The sequence below is a fragment of the Aquarana catesbeiana genome, linkage group LG01 (assembly GCF_042186555.1).
Source record: "Aquarana catesbeiana isolate 2022-GZ linkage group LG01, ASM4218655v1, whole genome shotgun sequence".
NCBI lineage: Eukaryota > Metazoa > Chordata > Amphibia > Anura > Ranidae > Aquarana > Aquarana catesbeiana.
Genome location: NC_133324.1, coordinates 194,186,736 through 194,213,638, shown reverse-complemented (window position 1 = coordinate 194,213,638; position 26,903 = coordinate 194,186,736). Strand labels below are relative to the sequence as shown.

Sequence of the window (26,903 nt, the reverse complement as noted above, 5' to 3'; positions counted from 1 at the left end):
AGAGCCTCTAGCTCTAATCATATGCTTCAAACCCCCCCCCCCCCCAATGGGCGCCCTTTATGTAGATCAGGGGGCCAGACGCATGGATGGGGGGGGGGGGCAGCACCCATGCACCCCTAAAAGACGGGCCGCCGCTGCTGATGGAGCACATTTTTTACTGACAACCTCAAAAATCACAAAACTTCTATTAAGAACTAAGACAATCAATATTTAAACAGTATAAACATGACATTGAAACACTGACAATACATATAACAAGTCATTTTAAAAAGTAAGCACTGCACGACAAATTATCAGCCCGACATTTATAGAGTTGTAAAAATCACTGATCTTTACAGTCTATAAATTTACTGACGTTTGGCAACCCAGCCAGGAGCTCATACATCAGCACTAAATGATCAATGTCCACGAGGTCACATTAGAACTGGCCTATAGAAGCTATGAGACACCAAGTCCAAGTGAAATTGAGCTCCTCACGGATATACTTCCTGTACTCTCTCCTGTCAGGAACTCTCTGAGGTGAACTAGCAGCACGCCCCACACACAGAGAGAACGTTCTGACACAACCAGTCCCAACATTCCAGAGCTATAGTCAGTCCGCTTCCCTGAGACCTCCCCCTACTCCGCCCACACCATTGTCGTCTCCCTCCCTCCGCCCAACCATTCGACGCCGCTGTCATCTCAACCAAACCCGAGACGTGGCTACGTCAGCATGCGTTCAACGAATGTGCGCGATTCATTCTCCTGCCACGCCTTCTGCCTTTCATTGGCTGAGGACGGTTCTGTTAGTAGCGAGCGGTGGCCAGCAGGTTAGGTGAGTCTGCTATCAGACGGAGGAGAGCCCCGCCTGCAACCGTCACACCGGCCGCGGCTTGGCGCAGGCTGGATCGGTAGACGCGGTGACGTGGGAGGGGAGAGCCGGGCTACAGGCAGCGACCATGGCCGCGGTAATGTCTCTTCTACTGTGTCTGTATATATGTGCGGGGGAGCGGGTGACCGTCTGCTTCCGCCTACACTGTGTTTTCTATGGGGGAGGGAGAAGTACAGTCCTCTCTATGTCTCTGCGCCTACAACTTCCTTCTCCTTACACACGGAGCCCTACCAGGGCAGAGCGGACTGTACGGAGGAAGTTCACTCCCAGGAGCCGCCATAGTGCTCTCCGGATTCCTCCGCTCACCCTGAACAGGCTGCTGCTCCCTGGATGATCAGGACCAAGGGTGGGGGATGGGACAGGAATCGGTGTCTACTAATGTTTATGGCATTCGGGGCTTGCTGATAGTACTGTAGGTTAGGTATGGGGGAGACTGTTAGTACCGAGGAAGGTATGGGGGGGGGGGGGACTGTTAGTACCGAGGAAGGTATGGGGGAGACTGTTAGTACCGAGGAAGGTATGGGGGGGGGGGGACTGTTAGTACCGAGGAAGGTATGGGTAGGGGGGGGGACTGTTAGTACCGAGGAAGGTATGGGTAGGGGGGGGGACTGTTAGTACCGAGGAAGGTATGGGTAGGGGGGGGGACTGTTAGTACCGAGGAAGGTATGGGTAGGGGGGGGGGACTGTTAGTACCGAGGAAGGTATGGGTAGGGGGGGGGACTGTTAGTACCGAGGAAGGTATGGGGGGGGACTGTTAGTACCGAGGAAGGTATGGGGGGGGGGGACTGTTAGTACCGAGGAAGGTATGGGGGGGGGGACTGTTAGTACCGAGGAAGGTATGGGGGGGGGGGACTGTTAGTACCGAGGAAGGTATGGGGGGGGGGACTGTTAGTACCGAGGAAGGTATGGGGGGGGGGGACTGTTAGTACCGAGGAAGGTATGGGGGGGGGGGACTGTTAGTACCGAGGAAGGTATGGGGGGGGGGGACTGTTAGTACCGAGGAAGGTATGGGGGGGGGGACTGTTAGTACCGAGGAAGGTATGGGGGGGGGGGACTGTTAGTACCGAGGAAGGTATGGGGGGGGACTGTTAGTACCGAGGAAGGTATGGGGGGGGACTGTTAGTACCGAGGAAGGTATGGGGGGGGGACTGTTAGTACCGAGGAAGGTATGGGGGGGGGGGACTGTTAGTACCGAGGAAGGTATGGGGGGGGGGACTGTTAGTACCGAGGAAGGTATGGGGGAGGGGACTGTTAGTACCGAGGAAGGTATGGGGGGGGGGGGGACTGTTAGTACCGAGGAAGGTATGGGGGGGGGAGTTAGTACCGAGGAAGGTATGGGGGGGGGACTGTTAGTACCGAGGAAGGTATGGGGGGGGACTGTTAGTACCGAGGAAGGTATGGGGGGGGGGACTGTTAGTACCGAGGAAGGTATGGGGGGGGGGGACTGTTAGTACCGAGGAAGGTATGGGGGGGGGGACTGTTAGTACCGAGGAAGGTATGGGGGGGGGGACTGTTAGTACCGAGGAAGGTATGGGGGGGGACTGTTAGTACCGAGGAAGGTATGGGGGGGGGGACTGTTAGTACCGAGGAAGGTATGGGGGAGGGGACTGTTAGTACCGAGGAAGGTATGGGGGAGGGGACTGTTAGTACCGAGGAAGGTATGGGGGGGGGGGACTGTTAGTACCGAGGAAGGTATGGGGGAGGGGACTGTTAGTACCGAGGAAGGTATGGGGGGGGGGACTGTTAGTACCGAGGAAGGTATGGGGGGGGAGTTAGTACCGAGGAAGGTATGGGGGGGGACTGTTAGTACCGAGGAAGGTATGGGGGGGGGACTGTTAGTACCGAGGAAGGTATGGGGGGGGGGACTGTTAGTACCGAGGAAGGTATGGGGGGGGGGGGGACTGTTAGTACCGAGGAAGGTATGGGGGGGGGGACTGTTAGTACCGAGGAAGGTATGGGGGGGGGGGGACTGTTAGTACCGAGGAAGGTATGGGGGGGGGGACTGTTAGTACCGAGGAAGGTATGGGGGGGGGGGACTGTTAGTACCGAGGAAGGTATGGGGGGGGGGGACTGTTAGTACCGAGGAAGGTATGGGGGGGGGGACTGTTAGTACCGAGGAAGGTATGGGGGGGGGGGACTGTTAGTACCGAGGAAGGTATGGGGGGGGGGGACTGTTAGTACCGAGGAAGGTATGGGGGGGGGGGGACTGTTAGTACCGAGGAAGGTATGGGGGGGGGGGACTGTTAGTACCGAGGAAGGTATGGGGGGGGGGACTGTTAGTACCGAGGAAGGTATGGGGGGGGGGGACTGTTAGTACCGAGGAAGGTATGGGGGGGGGGGGGACTGTTAGTACCGAGGAAGGTATGGGGGGGGGGGGACTGTTAGTACCGAGGAAGGTATGGGGGGGGGGGACTGTTAGTACCGAGGAAGGTATGGGGGGGGGGACTGTTAGTACCGAGGAAGGTATGGGGGGGGGGACTGTTAGTACCGAGGAAGGTATGGGGGGGGGGGGACTGTTAGTACCGAGGAAGGTATGGGGGGGGGGACTGTTAGTACCGAGGAAGGTATGGGGGGGGGACTGTTAGTACCGAGGAAGGTATGGGGGGCTGCTAGTACGGAGGCAGCACATGGGGTGGTGATATACTTCTCATCTGGGGCATGGAAGAGCCAGTAGTATTTATCCAGGTCATAGTAGAGCTGGTAGTACTAATCTGGGTCATGTTGGGGTTCATATTACTGATCCAGATCATAGTGGTCCTGGTATAGCTAAAGCTAGTATTACTAATCTAGGTCATGTGGAGTTGGTAGTATATAATCTATATTCAGAGTTGCAGAAGAGCTGGTGGCATATGACCCGGGTCGCGGCGTAGCTGGTGGCATATGACCCGGGTCGCAGAAGAGCTGCTAGTCCCATTTATCTGTCGATGAATAATTTCCACTTTGCTCCTGTTCCAGTGGATCTATAGTTGGGCACTCTTCAGTTCCACCAATGTTATAGGCTGAATTCACAAAGCAATCACAGCAGGATAAGTGATTTTTTTTTTTTTTTGTAAAGTGTATTTACACCTTTGCAGTCAAACAAGAACACACACACTATATATTTGTATTCCCATTCATAAAACATAACTAAAAATTATGTAAAAAAATATACAAAATGCCCCCCCCCCCACCTTAATACATAGTAAAGGAAAGCTTAAGCTGGGTACACACAGGAAGTTTTTTTCATTCAGCCCGCATACAGATTGCTGTACTAACATATCTGATATTAGTGCAGCAAACTCCCCACTGAGCTATCGTATTCCGATGGGGGATGCCCCCCCACTGATCAGTGCTTGTAGCAATTAACTGTTTTTCCAGCATGCTGCTTTGACAGAAGCGGTTGTGCGACTGCCTTCTGTCAGACAAGGAGTTGTTCACCTAGGCTGACTGAAGTATGGCCAGTTTCTGCTGAACCAACCGTTTTTTGGCCAGTTTTCTGCTGGAGAGTATTTAACAGAAGTACGATTTTTCAGAAAGTAATCTCTCTCTCTCTGTGTTGTCATCAATAGTAGGACAACGGCCATAGGCCCCTTTTACACTGATGCGACTTAAAAGTCGTGCGATTTCAGGGAATGCCTGTGTAAACTTGGTCTATGGACCTCAACTCGCATCAAATTCGGACCAAAGTAGTAGAAGGACTACGTTGGAGTCGCACAGGTATGAATGGTACTCGTGGGATACAATTTGTCATGCGACTTTGCAGTCCCAAGTCACAGGACAAGTCGCACAAGTGTGAAAGGGGCCATATACATAGCCTGTGTAACCTGTGTGTGTGAAATATATATGTATATTGATCACATGTTTATGAAGCTGTACCTACTAGCTCACAACATACTCTTTCCTGACAGTTGGGTTTATTCTAATTTTTGTTCTGGCTCTATGTTGGTGCCCGAGGTTGTTACATGAAGAGATGTCTCTTTTCCTATTTATTTATGTTTTTAACATTTAAGAAACACAACATATTGTGGTTAAAAGTCCTATTCTGGTTGGTTCTCATCATTCAAAAAAAGCTGCTAATAAGCCTTACACTCAATATTCTGATGATATGTTTATTCATTTTCTGCCTCTGCTAGTAACACAAACACATACCTGAGCCAAATGATAACTATGTCATTGTTCCATATTGGTTGTCATGTAAACAATACAGAAGCGAGGCATAAAGAATGTGACTAATGCTAAGACTGGTGTGTGTATTGCAACTGTGTGTTTGCTTAGAGTAGTCTTCTTAGTATAGTAGCCAAAACAAACCTTATTGCAAATGTTCAGCTGATAAAAAATGCACTTCTGTAAATGTTATTTTATTTCAAGTAGGACTTTACTAGTTGAAAGGATCTGGATATTGCAACCATGGCTGATTTTCCTTGTGTCTCTGACAGAAATCAGCAGTTGTTTTGTATTAAGACCAGTGAATGATGTTACGAGACCTGGATAAAGGTTGTGAGGTCATCCCTCTCTTCTCACACGATTGGACATTGGGGTATATTTACTAAAGGCAAATCCACTGTGCACTACAAGTGCTCTTGGAAATGCAGTTGCTGTAGATCTAAGGGGAAGATTTTAAATGAGGGGACGCTGTGCTGATTTCTATCATCCAATCATGCGCAAGCAAAAATGCTTTTTTTTTTTTTTCCCTTGCATGTCCCCCTCAGATCTACAGCGACTGCCCTTCCAAGTGCACAGTGGATTTGCCTTTAGTAAATAAACCCCATTGTGTTGGAATTACTGTGCCCATCCATTATACTGTAGGTTGCTAGCATACCGGGATGAGAATGAGTGCACTTTTTATGTGAACAGATGCAGTATTTGGAATTAGTATCAGTTTGAAATAAAGGCAGCTTGGAAGCTTAGCTTGCTCCAAATGACTGAATGCTGCTTTTCAGTTTATGATTTTATTCTTGAAAGATATGTTCTGCCAGCTCTTGTGGTGAAGTAGGAACAAAAGCATGAGACAGTCACTGCCAGCACCATACTTTGATAAGGACACAGAGCACATTGCTTTTAGAGTTAAGCAGTAGTTTAGTCATGATTGCATTCTGTAGGTTTGTATGGAACTCAAATGCTGTTCTGTTACATAACTTTACATAAGTGGAAGATGAGGCTAATACTTGCTGTTCTTAGACATGTTGACATCCCATCAAACCTGTATGAACAAAAAAATCTGTGTACTCAATTATTTTTCATACACTCCAATGTGATCCTGCAGCTCCAGCTCCCCTGTGCCAGTGAGTGGCTCTGCCATGAACGGCTGGGCCAATTGAGCCTATAGGTCATGTTGCGGCTCCGGGAATTCACATCTCTTGTCTAGTGCTCCCATACACAGGGGAGTCAGAGCTGCTGGATCACATGACCAGATTATAAATGGGTAAATGCACAGATTTTTTATTTTTTTTTAAATATACAGGGTATGCAGTATAGGTTGGAGTGGTGGGAAAGGAAACTTTAAGAATATTTAGTACCTATTAGCCTTTATTACCACTTTTTTAATTTTTTTTTTTTTTTTTTTTATCAAAAAGGTTTTTATTGAACATGTCAAGAAACATAAGTACATAAAGGAATCTCCAACCAATAACATATACACAAGCAATGTTAACCTTACCGTTACTACTCATCAAAGTACTCCTAGCACTTGCATTCCACCACTCCATCTCCCCATTGATACAGCCCACAGCATGCATGGTATATATGCGGTATATCTTCACCCCTAGGGACACTGTAAAAGTCGAGACATCACAAGTTCTCTAGGGCTTAAACCAGGTGTATCTAACCAGCGTGACCATATGCGTTCGAACCTGTCTGGGCATCACCTGTGCTGGTAAATGTATTTTTCCATAATAAGGGTCTTTCCCATGTGTGTTATCCAGGAGGTGCCTTTACTACCACTTTAAACCTAATGTTCATGTGATGCTAAGTGTTTCTAAGATTGACTAGTGATCTGTTAAGCTAACCATTTCTTTCTCTTCTTTCTCTTTATTCAGCGTTATGCATTTGTGAGCCCATATTTATGCTTCTCTTGAGACGTGGTGGAACTCCTTTCTTTTTTTTTTTTTTTTTTTTCTTGTGCCTTTCCTGGAAAACTCTGGCTGCCATTCTGAACAGATCTGGGCTTCTGTGACTCACACAAGGCTATCATAACACAACAACCATGGATATCAAGACTGCAGTATTCAATGCTGCCCGTGATGGCAAGCTACGCCTTCTTTCCAAGTTGCTGGAAAACAAGGCCAAAGATGAAGTTGTTTTGCTGATGTCTGAGAAAACCAATGGGGCAACACCTCTTTTAATGGCAGCCCGTTATGGTCACCTAGACATGGTAGATTACCTGCTGGATCAGTGCAGTGCCTCTGTGGAAATCGGGGGATCTGTCAATTTTGATGGAGAGACCATAGAAGGAGCACCACCACTGTGGGCTGCATCTGCAGCCGGCCACCTTAAAGTGGTTCAGTCGCTACTGGATCATGGAGCTTCCGTGAACAACACAACCCTCACCAACTCTACGCCTTTGCGGGCTGCCTGCTTTGATGGGCATTTGGACATTGTGAAATATCTAATTGAGCACAAAGCGGACTTGGAGGTGGCCAACCGTCATGGCCACACTTGTTTGATGATCTCCTGTTACAAAGGTCACAAAGAGATAGCCCAGTTCCTGCTAGAACAGGGAGCAGATGTTAATAGGAAAAGTGTGAAAGGTAATTTTGCTTCCATATGATTAAATGGCTTCTAAGTTAATAATCAGAGGGATCGGAATCCCCCTTCCCCTAATTCCCTTGTAATAATGGTATGAAACTTGATACAGTGCTCCTTTTTGAAGCATCGTTTGGTTTTTGTGTGAATTAAGGTAACCACATATAAAGGGATCTGATCTTTTCTTACCGTCATATTTGCTGTTGAGCTTATTTTGGCTCTCATAGACAGTTTAGAGTTTGATGGTCTTTTCCACGTGTGTGTGTATATAGGCTGAGGAGAGTAGTGAATACGGAAAGTTTTTCTGATAGTTTTAATTCCCTAATTCTGATCATCAGAGGTTTACTCTTGTGATTTAAGGCTGCCATTACAAGGTGCAATAATTATACGAAATGCAGTAGGGGTGCACCGAATGGGTTTTTTGGTGCCAAAACCGATACCGAAAATGGAAAAATACACTTGGCAGAAAACCGATAGCGAAAATGACCGATACCAAAAATGACTGTTTTTAAAAAAATATTTTTATACAGGAGATGGTCAGAGACTGCAGACACGGTACAGGAGATGGTCAGAGACTGCAGACACGGTACAGGCCTCACCAGTGCCCATCATGCAGCCTGCCCTAGTATGTGAGACAGGATCAGGACAGGGCAGTGTTAGCAAGGCAAAGTCAAGAACAGTGCTCTATCTATGGAGGAAAGCTGTCAGCACACCCGCGTTAAGGAGCAGCTTGTCGGTATGATCAGCGGGAGGAACATTATCAGTGTGCAGCACCGTGGGGGTTAAGAGTGCAGGACTTGTTGTTTAACATGCTGTTAGAAACAGTGAGCCAGCTTGGTGAAGTGCTCAGGGGTTAAAAGAATTGAGGGAGCTGTGGCAGGCACTCTTTAAGAAGTCTTCACTATGCCTGCACTTTTCTCTCAACTCCTCCATTCATCAAAGCTGAATGGAGGATGGGCAGATGATTGAAAGCTCCTCTCCCTCCATTCATAGATCACATTTCATTCATAGAAACTATAGTATCTGATTTCACATGGACCAGGAGACAGTAGCACAAGGGACACATCCCATTCCCTTGTACTGATTGATTTTTTTTTTTTAACCACTTTAGGACCACCCACAGTGTATATATACATCATTACTTTGAAGTTCTATACCGTTTTTATGGCAGCAGCTAGCTGCCATAACTCCGGTTTTTATTTATACAGGGGGCGATTCTCTTTCACATAAAAGTGATCGCGGCGCTAGATTTGCCACGGGATCATTTTTAGAGGTGACGGGAGAGGTGCCTCCCTCCCACTGCTTCCCGGTCATCTCCAGGCTTACTTGACTTTTCGGTTAGCCCGGAGCCGATCCGATGCTTTCCGTGGCTGGGCAAGAAACCGAGTGAGGGTAAGATGGCCCCCACTCTGCTCCATGGCCTTGGAGGAATGAAGCAACAACAAACGTCACTTATGCATTCCAGCCTTAAAGGAACAGTATAAAAATAAAAAGGAAAAAAAAAAAAAAATTAAAGCACCCGTCCCTCCGAGCTCACGTGCAGAAGCGAACGCACGTGTAAGTCGCGCCCACGTATGTAAACGGTGTTCAAACAACATGTGTGAGGTATTGCCGTGATAATTAGAGCAGGAGCAATTATTCTAACACTAGACCTCCTCTCCTCTGTAACTCTAAGCGGGTAACCTGTAAAAATTTGGAGAATTGAAAAATTGGAGTTTAAGTATCATAGCGTGCGCAATTTTAAAGCATGACATGTGAGGCATCTATTTTCCTGGCGTAACATCATCTTTTCTATTATACAAAAAAATCGGGCTAACTTTACTGTTTTCTTTTTAATTCAAAAAAGTCGATTTCCCCCCCCCAAAATTGCATTTGTAAGAACACTCTGCAAATACAGTGTGACATAAAATATTGCCACAATCGCTATTTTATTCTTTAGGGTCTCTGCTTAAAAGAAAAAAAAATATATATATATATAATATACTGTTTGGGGGTTCTAAGTAATTTTCTAGCAAAAAATACTAATTTAAACTTGTAAACAAAAAGTTCCAGAAAAGGCCTGGTCTTGAAGTGGTTAACTGAACTGTAATGTGGGAGGCTGAGGCACTGACTGGGCTGTTCAGGCAGACAGATAATTGATGACTCTGTTAAGGGGGGGGGGGGGGGTGTCAATGCCTAAAGATTAAAGTAGGAGAGTCTGCTAATGGAGCTATTCCCCCCCCCCCCCCCCCCTCTTTCTTTTTTTCTTTTTCATTTTTCTAATGTTAAAATCTGCATTTTTGGCTGGAATACTTCTTTAAACCCAGGAAACATGTTTTCTGAATGCTGCTTACTTATTACAGTGTCACATGATATTTGGGCAGTTTATCAAATCCTATATTTTTCAGGAAAAAATACTGTAAAATGAATTTTAGTGCACACAAACACAAAATGGAGGAGGAGATTGTGTTGAGCAAATACTAAATATGTCAGACCTCAGTAGGGCTGCAACTAACGATTATTTTCATAATCGATTAGTTGGCCGATTATTGTTTCAATTAATCGGTTAATAACCTTAAAAAAAAAATGTGGTGTATAATTTAGTTAATATGTAAAGTTTTAAAAAAAGGCAATTTATTCTTAAATAACTATATGCAGTGGTAAATATAAATAACCAACTATATGGTTGGGAGCAAAATATCGAATCCACTCTGAGAATAACAGACAGAAGAGAGATATACTGTATATACTATTAGAGGAGAGATATACTGTATATACTATTAGAGGGGAAATATTGTATAAACTATTAGAGGAGATATACTGTATATACTATTAAAGGGTGAATCTGGTAAATATCAGACTCAGAGATCAAATTTTTTTAATTTAAAAAACAAAAAAAAAAACAAAACAATGTCTTCAAAAAAAAAAATGTAATTTTAAGAACGTTCGTTTGATTTTCTAATCGTTTCAACCACAGTGACGAGAAAATTTGGAAATAATCAAAGGAATTTTCAGACTGGATGTGGTTTTCGTTCAGAAATGACATTCATTTTAAAAACAGAATGTTAAAAACAAGTGAAAATTTCAAACAACGTTCTTTTATTCAGCGAATTTACAAAGATTTTTCGTCTGAATATTCTCGTTTGAAAAAAATTGATCCATGTGGCCAGCATAAGGCTCCGTACACACCTATGCAGTTTGCTTTTGATGTGTTTCTGCAGTGCTTTTTGCTGTGCGTTTTGATTTTAACACATGTGATTTTGCTGCGATTTGTGTTTTTACATTTATTTTGGCCAATTTGTTGTTGGGCAGATTAAAAAACACAAATTGCTGCAAAAACGCATTACATGCTTTTCTGCAGCATCTCCATTGAAGTATATTGAACCAAAAAAGCACAGTTTTGCATTAAAAAAAAGTCCCTGACCCTTTCCAAATAGGCAGCCGCTGAAAAAAAGCATAGATGTGAACGTGTCCCATAGGAAACCATATAAATGAACTGTAGTGCGTTTCTACAAAAAGCACCAAAAAACCACATAGATGTGAACCAGGTCTAAGACGTTTAGTAACATAATGGGGTAAAAAAACTAAAATTAGCCCTTCATAGTACAAAAAAAGCAGATAATCAGTAAGGGGTTCATTTTTTTTTACTGTAGAACTGTGAAAGTAATATTTACAGTAGCGATTATTTGCTCTATTTGTATTATAAGGGGCTCATTTTAGTTTTAACCCCATTATGTTACTGGCCGATTAATCGATTATGAAAATAGTAATCGATTAATTTCATAATCGATTAGTTGTCGATTAATCGATTTAGTTGTTTCAGCCCTAGACCTCAGTACTGTGAACCGCCAAAACAGCAAAATAACTTGGTGTTCAGAATTATCCATAGGCAACACTTTAAATACCTTTACAGATCATCAATTTAGAGTTAATTATACACAAGGGACCTAGAATTATCTCATTCTGACATGCGTAGCGATACCTAATATGTGATGTGCAATTGTGGTTTACGTACACACCCAACATGCGCTTCTATGTTTAAGGTGATGGGGAAGCTATCACTTTATTTTGTTTTAATTTTTAAAAAAAACTTTTTTTTTTTTTTTTTTTTTTTTTCTGTGGTGCTATTGCATGGAGGATAAGAAACCCTCCATAAGATGGCTTTGAGCTGGTGACAGGTACTCTTTATTTGAGACATCAGGGTTGGTTAAATCCTCTGTCTCCCATGCCAGACTATGATTGATTCTGGACCCAAAATTGCTCAGATCTGCTCACTTCTGGGTACATTGGGAGGTCAGGGGACATTGAGAAGCAGATGTTCTGGATGTCCCCCTGTTGCCATCCTGACAGGGTTTTTATTTTGTAGTCCCAGGCTCCTGAGAGGAGCGTTAGAGCTTGGAAATGGGGGGATGGGGTATTTGCATTGTCGGGTGGCTGATGTTTATGTGTTGTAAAGACATCTCTCAGTCAGGGCAAACTATCATTGCCCAACAGGACCACTGTGACAGTGGGGTTCATAGACAGCCACGTGTGACTCCTTTTAATTATTAGGTTGGAAGAAATGAGGCCGAGACTGACAATCTAAAATATAAGGCACTTTTTATGTGCTGCAATCCCCATCCCTTTGGCGTTGACTAAAACCATAGCCCCAGGAGTGCCGCAGATAAAGATTACATGGTTTGTAGTCCTTCTCCCCTGTCGATGTGGGGAAAAAGTAAGCTTGTACTAGAAATGCATTCGGTACATTTTGCTTAATGAAGACTAATGAGAGAGATTTTGTGTTTTTCATTTTTTTGCGTTTCTCTTTTTTGGCTATGACCTTTTTGAGCTGAAATGTCAGTAATCTCACACGGCACTGCTCGTAACCCTAAATCAACTTTGACGTGTGCTACTGTACAGAAGCTTCTAAGTTAGTTTAATGTAACACCATCATGCTAATTTATACCCCAATACCAATCGGTTCTATATTTAATACGTGTTTTGTATTTTTCTATTTTGAAATGGGCCTTTCATTAAAAATCAATTAAGTCATAAAGAACAGGAATCGGTAGGGCATAGGTTTTCATTATCTGGTAACAAAATATTTTTGAGTTTAAGGCTGGGGTCACACCTATGGGAATTGGATGCAGGTTTCTCCACATCCAATTCACGTGTGTTTCTGCAAAAATCGCCAAAAATTGCATAGGTGTGAACCAGGCCTAAGATGTTTAGTAGTAGCAGCATGTTTTTTTTATTTATTTATTTGTATCGCCTGTCATCATGGGGTTAAAAAAAAAAACGTAAATTAGCCCTTTTATAGTACAAAAAGAGAAGATAATGGCTACTATAAGTAGTTAATTTATACTGGGAAACAGTGAAAGTAATTGCCGTATATACTTGAGTATAAGCCGACCTGAATATAAGCCGAGGACCTAATTTTTGACTCGAGTATAAGCCTAGGGTGGGAAATGCAGCAACTACTACTTATAAACGATGCTCATTTGCAGCCTCACTGTGCCCACCTGTACCTTTGATTACAAACAACTGGTGTCTCCCGCTGTGTCATGCAACTGCAGTCTTAACTGTTCGGCGGCCGTCCACTGTAACAAAGCCCCGCCTCCTCCTTGTTCGTGATAGACGGAGCACTGATTCAGTTTCCCAGCACTGTATCGGTGTTCCGTCTATCAGAGGAGGAGGAGGCGGCGCTTTGTTACAGTGGACGGCCGCCGACACAGCGGGAGACCCTCACTCGAGTATAAGCCGAGGGGGGCTTTTTCAGCATAAAAAAAAAGTGCTGAAAGTCAGCTTATACTCGAGTATATACGGTGTGTATGTATATATGGGTTCAGATGCTGATCTTCCCCGCAGAGAGTCTTTTAACCACTTCAGCACCGGAAGATTTTACCCCCTTCCTGACCAGAGCACTTTTTAGAATTTGGCACTGCATCGCTTTAACTGGCAATTGCCAAATTTGCGTTGCAGAGGTATTTGATCACCTTTTGATCAGTTTTCATTTTTTGTGCTATAAACAAAAAAAGCGTCAATTTTGAAAAAAATATTTTTTACTTTTTGCTAGAATAAATAAATATCCCCCCCCAAAAAAAAAAAAAAAAAAAAAACATTTCTTCATCCAGTTGAGGCCAATATGTATTTTTCTACATATTTTTGTTAAAATAAAACCGCAATAAGCGTATATTGATTGGCTTGCGCAAAAAGTTATGGCGTCTGCAAACTATGGGAAAGATTTATGGCATGTTTATTTTTTACTAGTAATGGTGGTGATCTGCTTTTTTCTTTTTTTGTGGTATTGCAACGGACAGATCGGAGACTTTTGACACTTCTTTGGGACCATTGGCATTTATACAGCGATCAGTGCTATAAAAATGCACTGATTACTGTGTAAATGTCACTGACAGGGAAGGGGTTAACACTAGGGTGTGATCAAGGGGTTAATTATGTGTTCCCTCAGTGTGTTCTAACTGTATGGGGATAGGATTGACTAGGAGAGGAGACATACCATTTTTCCTACTTAGTAGGAACAAAAGATATGGCTCCTCTCCTCTGACAGCACAGGGATTTGTGGGTTTACACCCACAAATCCCCGTGCTGGTGCTCGTGATCACACGTGGCCAGCGGAATAATGGTGTGTGTGTGTGTGTGTGTGTGTGTGTGTGTGTGTGTGTGTGTATGTATATATATAATTTACAGGTTCCCCTTTAAGAGCGACCAGAGGGCACGCGTCCACTACATGGCGGGGGGGGGGATGTGGGGGGGGGGGCCACTGCGTGTGATCGCGTGCACGGGTTTCTTTTGTGCGTGTGTGTGTGTCCTTGTCCTGTCAGAGGGGAGGAGACATATTGTGTGTTCCTACTAAGTAGGAACAACAATCTGTACCCTCTCCTAGTCAGTCCAATCCCCTCACAGTTAGAACACAGTTAACCCCTTGATTGCCCCCTAGTGTTAACCTCTTCCCTGCCAGTGACATTTACACAGTAATCGGTGCATATTTATAGCACTGATCGCTGTATAAATGTCAAGTGTCCCATCTGTCCATCGTAATGTCGCAGTACCGCTAAAATCGCAGATCACCGGCATTACTAGTAAAAATAATAAAAATGCCATAAGTCTTTTCCATAGTTTGTAGATGTTATAACTTTTGCACAAATCAATCAATATACGCTTATTGGGTTATTTTTGGTAAAAAAAAAAAAAAAAAGTAGAATATTATATATTGGCCTAAACTGATGAAGAAATTTTGTTTTTTATAAACATTTTTGGGGATATTTATTTTAGCAAAAAGTAAATAAAAAAAAAAATAAAAAAAAAAAATATATATTTTATAAAAAAAATATTATATATATATATATATATATATATATATATATATATATATATATATATATATATATATATATATATATATATATATATATATATATATATATATATATATATATATATATATATATATATAAATTTCGCAAAAAATAAAAACCGCAGAGGTGATCAAATTCCACCAAAAGAAAGCTCTATTTGGGGCGGGGAATGCAAATTTTTGTTTGGCACTGCGTCGCTTTAACTGACATTTGCGCGGATGTGTGACGCTGTACCCAAACAAAATTTGCGTCTTTTTTTTTTTTTTTTTTTTTTTTTTTCCCCCCACAAATAGAGCTTTCTTTTGGTGGTATTTGATCACCTCTGCGGTTTTTATTTTTTGCGCTATATAAAAAAAAAAATGTCATGCTTACCTGCTCTGTAATAGTTCTGTACAGAGCAGCCCTAATTCTTCTCTTTTGGGGCCCCCCAACGACGCTTCTGGCTCCTCCTACCTTCAGAGTGCCCCTATAGCAAGGTAAAAAAAAAATAAAAAAATCTTCCTTTAGAACCACTCACTTCCTGCCCAAGACTACATGTCCCATGAGGCATTCCTCCGCTCACATTCACAAGTTCTGAGGCACTTACAGCTCAGTATTTCCTGATATGTAAACAAATAATGTATTCTGTATGCAGGCCAACTAATGGATTATGAAATAGTTAACTATTCTTTTCATAATCGATTTGTTTCGGTCTTGGTCGCGTGACCATGGTTTTAGGCAAATTAAAAGGGCTTTATATATCAGTTACTGTTTCACCAGTCTGGATGTAGCTGAGTGCAGGCATTAGTAAGAGGGATTTTGCTGAAACTATTTTTCTGTTCGAAAAAATACACTTTAATGAATTAAAAAATCAAACAATGTATAACCCAATTATTTTGTATAATATTAAATATTACACTGAGTAAATAGATGCCTAACGTCATGCTTTAAAATAGTGCACGCTTGTGGAATGGCGCCAAACTATGGAATTTAAAAATCTCCGAAGGCCAAGCTTTAACATTTTTTACAGGTTACCAGTTTAGAGTTACAGAAGAGATCTAGAGCTAGAATTATTGCTGATGTTCACAGTGATACGTCATGTGTGGTACAAACACAGTTTACATATGTGGGCATGACTTATATATGCGTTCACCGCTGCGTGTGTGCGGGGGCCCTTAAAATAACTTTATTTTTTAATTTTATTTTTTCACTGTCCCTTTTTTTTTAAAAAAAAAAAACAAAAATCACTTTTATTCCTATCACAAGGAATGTAAACATCCCATGTGATAGAAATAAGGCATGACAGGTCCTCCTTATGGAGAGATCTTGGGGTCAATAAGACCTCACATCTCTCCTCCTACAATGGAAAGCATAATGTAAAAAAAACAAAAAAAAAAAAAAAGGCCTTGTTTACATCGGCTGTTAATCGAAAGGGATGTTATAATGTCTCTCGATTCCTCTTAGGTCGTAGAGATGAGCGGAGGCCATCTTTGCCCTGTTAAACTCTATGGCCAACTGTCTGGTTCTCGGGCTTCCCGATGAGCCAGCAGAGCCTAAGGATCACCGCAAACCTGCTCAGGTCGCTTTTATCGCAAAGAGCAGCGAAACAGTATTAAACCGTATTTATCGGCAAATAACACGCACCCCAATTTAAGAGGGAAGTTGCAGGAATATTTATTTATTTTTTTAAATAAACCACTTTGAAGCAAAATAATGGTCAGTGAACATCCATGCAGCCTGATTAGCGCCCATCTGCAGCCTCAATGCCGCCTGATTTGTGCCCATCTCCCCCATCAATGCAGCTCACCATCTCTCATCTCTTGCAGGAAATCATCGAGCCGTCATCTCCTGTTTACTCGGCTCTTAGTCGGCAGTCATACACAAAGTCCCGCCTCCGCCATCGGCATTGGACCAGCTCCTGTGATAGACAGAACACTGGTCCAATGCCGGTGGCGGAGGCGGGACTGTGTGTGTGACGTGAGAGCCGAGTGGAGAGGAGATGAAGGCTCTGTGAATTCCGGCGGCACTCGTTCCCCTCTGAGGTACGCTGTCGGTGTACAGCACGCACCCACGACTTTCCCCCTATTTTCAAGGGGAAAAAAGTGCATGTTATATTCTGATTAAATACGGTATTTTCCCAGTTAGGCGGTGGCCAAATGTTTTAAACTGAACTCTAAGCAGATATAAAAGACACACATTATTGCAGCTCTGTGATGATTAAAGTGGTTGTATAACCGCTGACACTTCCCTTTTTTTTTTTTTTTTTATACCCCTGTAAGGCAAAAGACATAATGAGCTAGTATGCATGGCATACTTACCTTAGGCGTCGGTATCTTACCTGGTCCAGGCCGATGTAGCTGACATGTTGCCTCGGCGTGTCTTCCGGGTATCGCGGCTCTAGCGGTGTGAGTGGCTGGAACCGCAATGTCACTCCCGTGTGTGCGCGCGGGAGATTTCTTTCCGGTAAGGTCCGGCATCTGCCGGGCCTTCAGCCGAGAATCCCCTGTGTGCATGCGCCACTGCAGTCAGCGGCTCATTGCAAGGGGAATAACTCCTAAACCGTATAGGTTTAGGAGATATTTTTTTTACCTACAGGTAAGCCTTATTATAGGCTTACTTGTAGGTAAAAGTAAAAAAATTGACTATACAACAGCTTTAATACATCATATAAATGTATTTTTTAAATGCAATCCTGGTAAGTACCTGAATTTGACCCAGCATACGCCTCCAGTCCCTGTACAACACAACTGGAGTGTGAGAGAGAGAGAACCAGTACAAGGAGCCAATCAGTTTGTTTGCTGTCGAAGCATGCAGATTAGGAAGTGAAAGCAGAATGAGAGAGATGATCTCATCGCTTTAATGCTTTCACTTTCCAGTCACGTGTTGGAGTGGGTCTTGGATAAACTGGGCTCAGAGGAAGTAGTTTTGTTGTTTTTACTTTTTCATTTTGGGCTATTCATTTCTATCTTCTGGAGTTCTGTTTTTAAGGAAACCCAGAGAGTGGGTTTGCAGACTTCTGAAGATGCTAATTCCCTTGTCTCTGGCTTCAGTATATTTGATACCTGCTGGTTCAAAATAATTGGTAATCAAGCCAGTGAATCATAAAATATTCAAGCCATTGGATTAGCAATACAGCCAGGGAACTGGCATTTGTTGAAGGAGTGTATGACAGTGAAGTATAGGCAGTCTGTGTCAGCACAGGTATCCTTTTGGCTACTTTCACACTGAGGCGTTTTACAGGCATTTTCTCCCTTCGTCTTTCAGGACAGCACCTGGAGAGAGAGTGCAGCTCCGCCCACTTTCACAGGAAACACTGCAGTCAGTTTTCTTTAAAGACCGGACGCTTCCACCATGGCCTCAGTTGTAGTGTTTCCTCTGCCATGGTGGAAGCGCTGCAGGGAACCAGGGGTGTGCTACACTTTCTCCAGGTGGGGAGAGTATGGGGCATACCGGTATACGTTTTTTTCTTTTCAGCAGGCCAGCCCAGCATCCTCCCTCTCGTGTGATGGATGCTCCGGCGTCCCCTCCTCTTCATGCTCGGCGAGAGCCAGGCTGCTGGAGGTCCCTGCTCCTATAGACCGGCAGCACGGCTAGGGAGAAACGAATGGCGTCTCCTACATCCCCAGAGCCTCATGCCTTCCGGGTCCCGATGACGAGCGCGTCATTCCGGCCGGGGGCGGGACTTCTAGGGGCGCGATGCGGCTTCCGGTTCCGGCCGCTGGAACGCAGGAAGAGGGTCGGTCTCTTGTGGCTGACGTCATTTCTGGCCCTCGCAGCAGCGAGCGGACCGGGAAAATCAAATAAAAAAAGCATGCAGATGCCACTGTAGACCTCGCAGCGATGGAGGACGAACAAACGGCGGTGGCAGGAGCCACACCAGCCAACCAGGCCCAGGTAAGCAGGGACAGTGATCTCTGTCCTTTACTCTATGAGCATATATTTATATTACTTCCCTTCCTAAAATTCTATGGGGGAATTTGGAAGCCTGCAAATCACTCTTCCTGTATGTTGTAAACATGAAGAATGTTTGATTATCCTCTTAAAAGTGGATCTGTGGGGGGATTCACTGGCTGTGGTAGCAAAGCACACGGGTTAAAGAGTTAACTCCTCTATTTTGGCAGCATGCTGTGTTTATCTATGATTTAGATACAAGGATAAATGGAGGAAAATGTTTTTTTTTTTTTTTTTTTCTTTTTTTTTTTTTTTGGTGTATTTCAGAAAGCTAAAGAAAAGACCAAACATTCCTCCCCTCCTGCTAAAAAGAAATGTCCGTCATGTAAAAATGTACTTAAAGAGTCCTGAACTAAGGCTTTATGCAGGCCCTGCATTGCAGATATAGTTAAGGAGGAAACCACTCCTGCTACACCTGCGACTCAACAAGGAGAATTACTAAACTCCTTCCGGAAGGAACTGGCGGACACCTTTTTGAGTCGTTCCGGTCCTATCTGGATGAACGCCCAGCTGCAAGTGGCAGCTCAGTACCTCGTTCATCTGCATCCAGAGGGGGCAGTGACTCAGGATGAAGAGCATAGTGTTTCCCCAAACTCCGAGGAAAAAGTGGATGAAGAAAGAGATTTCTTCTTCTTCTTCTCGGTATAAATTATCCCTAGAGGAGGTGGATGATCTTCTAAAAACTATCCACACTACCCTAAATATCACAGAGGATAAAGAGCCCAGTTGTCATTACATAAGATTTTCCAAGGCATGGGTGAGGTGAAACACAGGGTATTCCCAGTGCATAAGTTTCTATCGGAAACTATAAAAAGAGAATGGAGGGACCCAGAGAGGGCCCCTTTCTTTTCAAAATTCCTCAAACGGAGATTTCCTTTTGAAGAAGATAGCTCTCAAGTCTGGAACAAAAAACCAAAGCTTGACGCAGCTTTTTCTCGAGTATCAAGGAATACTGACCTTGCGCTTTGAGGATATGGGTATCCTAAAAGATACCATGGATAAGAGGGCAGACTCCCTATTAAGGAAAGCATGGGATTCAACCCTAGCAAATTTGAAACCAGCCATGGCCTCAACGGTGGTAGCCAGGAACCTGGAGCACTGGCTAGAACAGTTGAAGGCCCATATCGAGGCAGGAACTCCCCGTAAAGATCTGTTGGATACGCTGCCTGTGCTACTAAAAGCAGTGGGGTACATAGCAGATGCTTTGGCTGAATCGGTTAGAATGTCAGCCAGATCCTCAGCTTTAATAAACTCAACTCGTAGAGCTTTATGGGTCAAGACATGGACCGGGGATACAGCCTCAAAGACCAAACTATGTGGTCTACCCTTTGAGGGAGATTTGGTTTTTGGCCTGGGTCTTGAAGCCATACTTGATAGAACGGCTGACAAGAAAAAGGTCTTCCCTATAAAGAAAAAGGTGATCTCTCAAGGCAATAAAAATTTTCGTGCTTTTCGGAAAACCCCGGACACAAAAGAGACAGGTTATAAAAAAACCATGGAGCTCTCAGAGAGGGAGGGGCAAGTCAGGAGTACTATTTCGCCCCCCCCCCCCCCACCCCCAAATACAAAAAACAGTGACTGTCCTCCGACTGTGGGAGCAAGGTTACAAACCTTCTTTTCACAGTGGAAGATAAGAGAGTCTGTTTATCCTCAAAACAATAGAGGGTTACAGACTGGAATTCTCTCAACCCCCACCTGTTCGTTTTTACGTAACCCAGGCTCCCCGAGACGCAGAGAAATCTGTAGCAATTACATCAATCCTACAGGAATTGATTCAACAGAGGGTGATCATAAATGTTCCTCCCAAAGAAGTAGAACAGGGGTGCTATTCGCACATATTTCTTGTAAAGAAGCCTTCAGGCAAATTCAGATTAATTCTGAACCTGAAGATCCTCAACAGATCTATCAGGTACAAGTAATTCAAAATGGACACAATCTTTTCAGTAAAGGGTCTCCTGACCCCAAACTGTTTTATGGCATCCTTAGACCTGAGAGATGCATATCTCCATGTGCCTATAGCACCAGCATCCCAAAAGCACCTAAGGTTTGCGATCAAGAGGGGAGACTCAATCCTACATCTTCAGTTCAGAGCTCTTCCTTTCGGGCTGTCATCCTCTCCGAGGATATTAACAAAGAACTTAGCAAAGGCCTTAGCCCCACTCAGAGTAGAGGGAATATTGATTGTCCCATATTTAGACGATCTTCTAATATTTGCCAAGACAAGGGATCTATTAGGGAAGGATCTGGAAAGGACAAAGAGACACTTGGAGAGTCTCGGCTGGATAATAAACAAGGAAAAATCAAACTTGATTCCATCGCAGACAATAAATTTCCTGGGATATACTATCGATTCCATACAGGAGAGAATCTTTCTCCCCGAGGAAAAGATAGAGAAGCTTCAGAATGTGGTAAAAAAAGACCCAGACAAACCTGCCTATGTCCATCAGGGTAGCTATGTCTGTCTTGGGGCTCCTCACTGCATCAATACCAGCAGTACAATGGGCACGTTTCCACGCAAGGGATCTCCAGCAGGCAATCCCTGAGAAATTGGTCCTATGGAGAGTCCCTGGAAAAATTGCTAAAAATACCCCTTTAAGTTCAGAGGAAGCTCTGGTGGTGGAGGAGCCACTCAAACCTGGACAGGGGCCTGCTCTGGTGTTTTCCCTTGGAGAGGAGGTTAACAGCGGATGTAAGTTCTTGGGGTCGGGGCGCCCACCTGGAAGGACAGATGGCTCAGGGGAATTTGACAAACAGGGAAGCCTGGAGATCCTCCAATTGGAGGGAACTAAGGGCTAGTCTCCTAGGACTATGGACTTTCAAGAAACTAGTCCAGGGTCACCATGTCCAAGTTTTGTCAGACAACGCCACAGCAGTGGCATATATGACAAGGAATGTTTCATATTCCCATCGCACACGTTCCTGGTATAAGCTCTTAAAGGTCGGGTGCTGCAGCAACAACCAGCTGGATACTGGTTCAAGTCACAATGTAGATATTTGCCAGCACACCAAGGATCAGCACACGGTGGCGTCCAAGCGGTTTAATTTATTGCATGATCAAAACACAAAAGGTGCAACGTTTTGGAGTCGCGCAGGACCCCTTCGTCAGGCATGTGATATCACATGCCTGACGAAGGGGTCCTGCGCGACTCCGAAACGTTGCACCTTTTGTGTTTTGATCATGCAATAAATTAAACCGCTTGGACGCCACCGTGTGCTGATCCTTGGTGTGCTGGCAAATATCTACATATATGACAAGGAGGCACGAGAAGCAAGGTTTTGCTATCCTCGTCCCTTCAGATTCTATCCTGGGCAGAAAACAACCTGAGGTCCCTAACAGCAGTGCACCTGAAGGGAGATCTGAATCTAGTAGCAGACTTTCTGAGCAGAGAAAGAATGCTAGAAGCAGAGTGGAGTCTGAACACAGAAATATTCCAAAGGTTAATAGAAAAGTGGGGAGCTCCTCAAATAGATCTATTTGCATCCCAGAAAAATACAAAGGTGAAGGCCTATTTTTCACTAAACGGGCAAGATCAAGCAAGAGGATTGGATGCGCTGGCACAACCATGGAACTTCCACTTGTGCTACGCCTTTCCCCCCTTTCAAATGATCCCTTTGGTATTAAGCTACAAAAAGAGGCCACGAGTATGATTCTAGTGGCTCCTTTTTGGCCCAAAAGGGCTTGGTTTGCAACTGTACATAGGATGGCGGTGGAACCTTACTGGGTTCTTCCACTTCGGAAAGATCTCCTAACCCAGGGACCCCCTTCATCATCCAAATATCGAGCACCTCAGACTGACAGGGTGGTTACTGAGGAGCAGATCCTAAAAAGAAAAGTCTTCTCAGATAAACTGGTCTCAACCCTTTTAAGTAGTCGAAAAAAGGTTACCAGAGCAATTTATTTTAAGACATGGAAAAGGATTAATTCCTGGTGCACGAATAAAAAGTTCTCACCACAGGAAATGCTTTCGTTCTTAGAGTTCCTCCCATGAGGGAATGGAGTTGGGGTTGGCAGCTAATACCCTGAAGGTCCAAGTAGCCGCTTTATCGGTTTTCCTTGAGAGACAGCTATCTCAGGAGCCGCTTATTATAATGCCGCGTACACATGGTCGGACTTTACGGCAGACTTTGCCCGGCGGACTTTTCGACGTACTTTACGACGGACTTTCTGAATGAACGGACTTGCCTACACACAGTGCACCAAAGTCTGTCGAATTCGTACGTGATGACGTACGACCGGACTAAAACAAGGAAGTTCATAGCCAGTAGCCAATAGCTGCTCTAGCTTGGCTTTTTGTCCGTCGAACTAGCATACAGACGAGCGGACTTTTCGACCGGACTCGATTTCGACGGATTAATTTAAAACGCTGGAGCCCACACACGATCGAATTGTCTGACGAAATCCAGTCTGCCGGGCAAAGTCTGCCGTAAAGTCCGCTCGTGTGTACGTGGCATTAGATTTTTTTATTTATTTATTTTTTTTATTTAAGGCATTGGCCAGAGCTAGGCCAATACCTTTTTTAATTTTTTTCCAAAATGGGACTTATCATTGGTTCTACAAGGTTTGATCAAAAGTCCTTTTGAACCTCCAGAGGAAGCGACAATCAAATTATGGTCGCTAAAACTAGTTTTTAGTAGCAGTTACATCAGTTAGAAGGGTAAGCGAGTTGCAAGCTCTATCTATAAAATATCCTTTCTGTTATATATTTCCAGACCGGGTAGTGCTAAAAACTGACCCGGGTTTTTTTGCCAAAAGTTTCAACAGCATTTCATAGGGCACAAGAAATAATTCTCCCTACCTTTTGCCCTACACCATCCAGTTCTAAGCAGAAGTCTTTCCATACCCTGGACGTAAGAAGGTGTTTACTACACTATCTAGAAATAACGAGAGATTTCAGAAAATCAAATTCTCTTTGTTCTATTCTCTGGACCTCCTTTTATTCTCTAGAGGATCTCCTCTAGAGCAGTGATGTTTTGGGGCTGTCGCTGGGCATCACGGGCTTTCAACTCCCTCCAAAGCTTTTCCATGGGGTTGAGATCTGGAGACTGGCTAGGCCACTCCAGGACCTTGAAATGCTTCTTACGAAGCCACTCCTTCATTGCCCGGGCGGTGTGTTTGGGATCATTGTCATGCTGAAACACCCAGCCACGTTTCATCTTCAATGCCCTTGCTGATGGGAGGAGGTTTGCACTCAAAATCTCACGATACATGGCCCCATTCATTCTTTCATGTACATAAATCAGTCGTCCTGTTCCCTTTGCAGAGAAACAGCCCCAAAGCATGATGTTGCCACCCCCATGCTTCACAGTAGGTATGGTGTTCTTTGGTTGCAACTCAGCATCCTCTCTCCTCCAAACACGACGAGTTGTGTTTCTACCAAACAGTTCTACTTTGGTTTCATCTGACAATGACATTCTCCCAATCCTCTTCTGAATCATCATCCAAATGCTCTCTAGCAAACCTCAGACGGGCCCGGACATGTACTGGCTTAAGCAGGAGGACACATCTGGCACTGCAGGATCTGAGTCCCTGGCGGCATAGTGTGTTACTGATGGTAGCCTTTGTTACGTTGGTCCCAGCTCTCTGCAGGTCATTCACTAGGTCCCCCCGTGTGGTTCTGGGATTTTTGTTCATTTTGTTCTTGTGTTCATTTTGACCCCACAGAGTGAGATCTTGCGTGGAGCCCCAGATCGAGGGAGATTATCAGTGGTCTTGTATGTCTTCCATTTTCTAATTATTGCTCCCACAGTTGATTTCTTCACACCAAGCTACTTGCCTATTGCAGATTCAGTCTTCCCAGCCTGGTGCGGGTCTACAATTTTGTTTCTGGTGTCCTTCGACAGCTTTTTGGTCTTCACCATGGTGGAGTTTGGAGTGTGACTGTTTGAAGTTGTGGATAGGTGTATTTTATACTGATAACAAGTTCAAACAGGTGCCATTAATACAGGTAATGAGTGGAGGACAGACTAGCCTCTTAAAGAAGAAGATACAGGTCTGTGAGACAGAAATCTTGCTTGTTTGTAGGTGACCAAATACTTATTTTCCACCATAATTTGCAAATAAATTCTTTCAAAAATCGGACAATGTGATTGTCTGGATTTGTTTCCACATTTTGTCTCTCGTAGTTTATGTATACCTATGATGACAATTACAGGCCTCTCTCATCTTTTTAAGTGGGAAAACTTGCACAATTGGTGGTTGACTAAATACTTTTTTGCCCCACTGTAAGGGGTATAGTGCTTCCAAAAAACACTATAGGTAGATGGCTGCGAATGGCCATCAATGAAGCCTATAGAGCTTCAGGGCAGATCCTCCTACAGGGATAGTGACCCACTCAACACGGGCAGTAGCAACGTCCTGGGCAGAAAGAGCAGGGGCTTCTCCGGGTCGGATCTGTAAAGCAGCCACGTGGACAAGTTTTTCCTCCTTCACCCGCCACTACAGTTTGGACTTGCTATCAGCATCAGAACAATCATTCGGCAGAAAAGTCCTGCAGGCGGTGGTCCCACCCTAGAGTAAGTACTCTTATCTCCAGGTGCTGTCCTGAAAGATGAAGGGAGAAAACCTTAGTTAGACTTACCGGTAACGGTATTTCTACGAGTCTTTCAGGACAGCGCCGATGACCCGCCCTAATGGTGTTACAAAATGTGGTGTTATTGCTATGTTCTGCTTATCTAATTTCAGCATGGCTGGAGGTACTCTACGAACAACTGAGGCCACGGTGGCAGCGTCCGGTCTTTAAAGAAAACTGACTGCAGTGTTACCTGGGAAAGTGGGCGGAGTCTCTCTCTCTCTCTCTCTCTCTCTCTCTCTCTCTCTCTCTCTCTCTCTCTCTCTCTCTCTCTCTCTCTCTCTCTCTCTCTCTCTCTCTCTCTCTCTCTCTCTCTCTCTCTCTCTCTCTCTCTCTCTCTCTCCTAACTAAGTTTTTTACCTTAAAAATAGTGCCTGTAAACTGCCTCTTCTGCAGCCTCAGCGCTTGCAGAATGGGAAAAAAGTCCTGCAAGCAGCATTTTTGGGGCAGTGCGGGAGCGGTGTATACACTACACTGCTCCTAAACCACCCCTGCCATTGAAATCAATGGGCACCGCTAACGAAACGCCGCATTTCGGGCACTTTTAACCATTTCCTTGGCCGCTAGCAGGGGTTAAAAGTGCCCAGCTAGCGGCCGAAAAGCTAGAACAGTGGTAAAGCGCCTGCTAAAATTAGCGGCGCTCTACTGCTAACCCCCCACCCCAGTGTGAAAGTAGCCTTAATGGAAAGCTGCAGTGTGGGAAATATGTAGACTGCTATAGATGACTTCTGAAAATGCTGCTAGTTTTGCTGTCATGGTGACGGTTTGGCTTCGGTACTTTGAGTCGCTGACTCAGAACAAGTATGTAGACCTTGCTCTGGCTTCACTAGCTGTATTCTTTTTTCAGGTCAGTACATTTTCATTAACAGCCAGGCAGTTCTTTTCAAAATTTTGGCATTGCCAGCCTTCATACAGTGAAAGTATTCACAGCGCTTCACTTTTTCCACATTTTGTTATGTTACAGCCTTATTCCAAAATGGATTAAATTCATTATTTTCCCAGCCAGAGCCCAGACTTAAACCCAATTTAAAATCTCTGGAGATCTGAAGATGGCTGTGCACTGACGCTCCCCATCCATCCTGATGGAGCTTGAGAGGTCCTGCAAAGAAGAATGGGAGAAACTGCCCAAAAATAGGTGTGCCAAGCTCATAGCATCATACTCAAATAGACTTGAAGCTGTAATTGATGCCAAAGGAGCTTCAACAAAGTATTGAGCAAAAGCTGTGAATACTTATGTACATGGCATTTATTTTTTTTTCCTTAATAAATTTGCAAAGATTTCAAACAAACTTCTTTCACATTGTCATTATGGGCTATTGTTTGTAGAATTTTAAGGAAAATAATGAATTTAATCCATTTTGCAGTAAGGCTGTAGCATAACAAAATGTGGAAAAAGTGAAGCGCTGTGAATACTTTCCGGATGCACTGTATCTCTTTGCTGGTTTCTTTAAGGCTCTTTTCACACTGTTGGACCGTTCA

General features: G+C 44.1%; 1 protein-coding gene across 1 annotated transcript in view; it reads left to right on the top strand.

The window, feature by feature from the left end:
* Positions 1 to 757: 757 nt before the first annotated feature.
* Positions 758 to 26,903, top strand: part of FEM1C (fem-1 homolog C) — a 61,871-nt gene continuing 35,725 nt past the window's right edge. The window contains exons 1-2 of the mRNA XM_073624642.1: positions 758 to 947; positions 6,886 to 7,596. Coding sequence (XP_073480743.1) covers positions 7,053 to 7,596 — 544 coding nt within the window. The 5' untranslated portion in view covers positions 758 to 947; positions 6,886 to 7,052. The remainder of the gene's footprint in view (positions 948 to 6,885; positions 7,597 to 26,903) is intronic.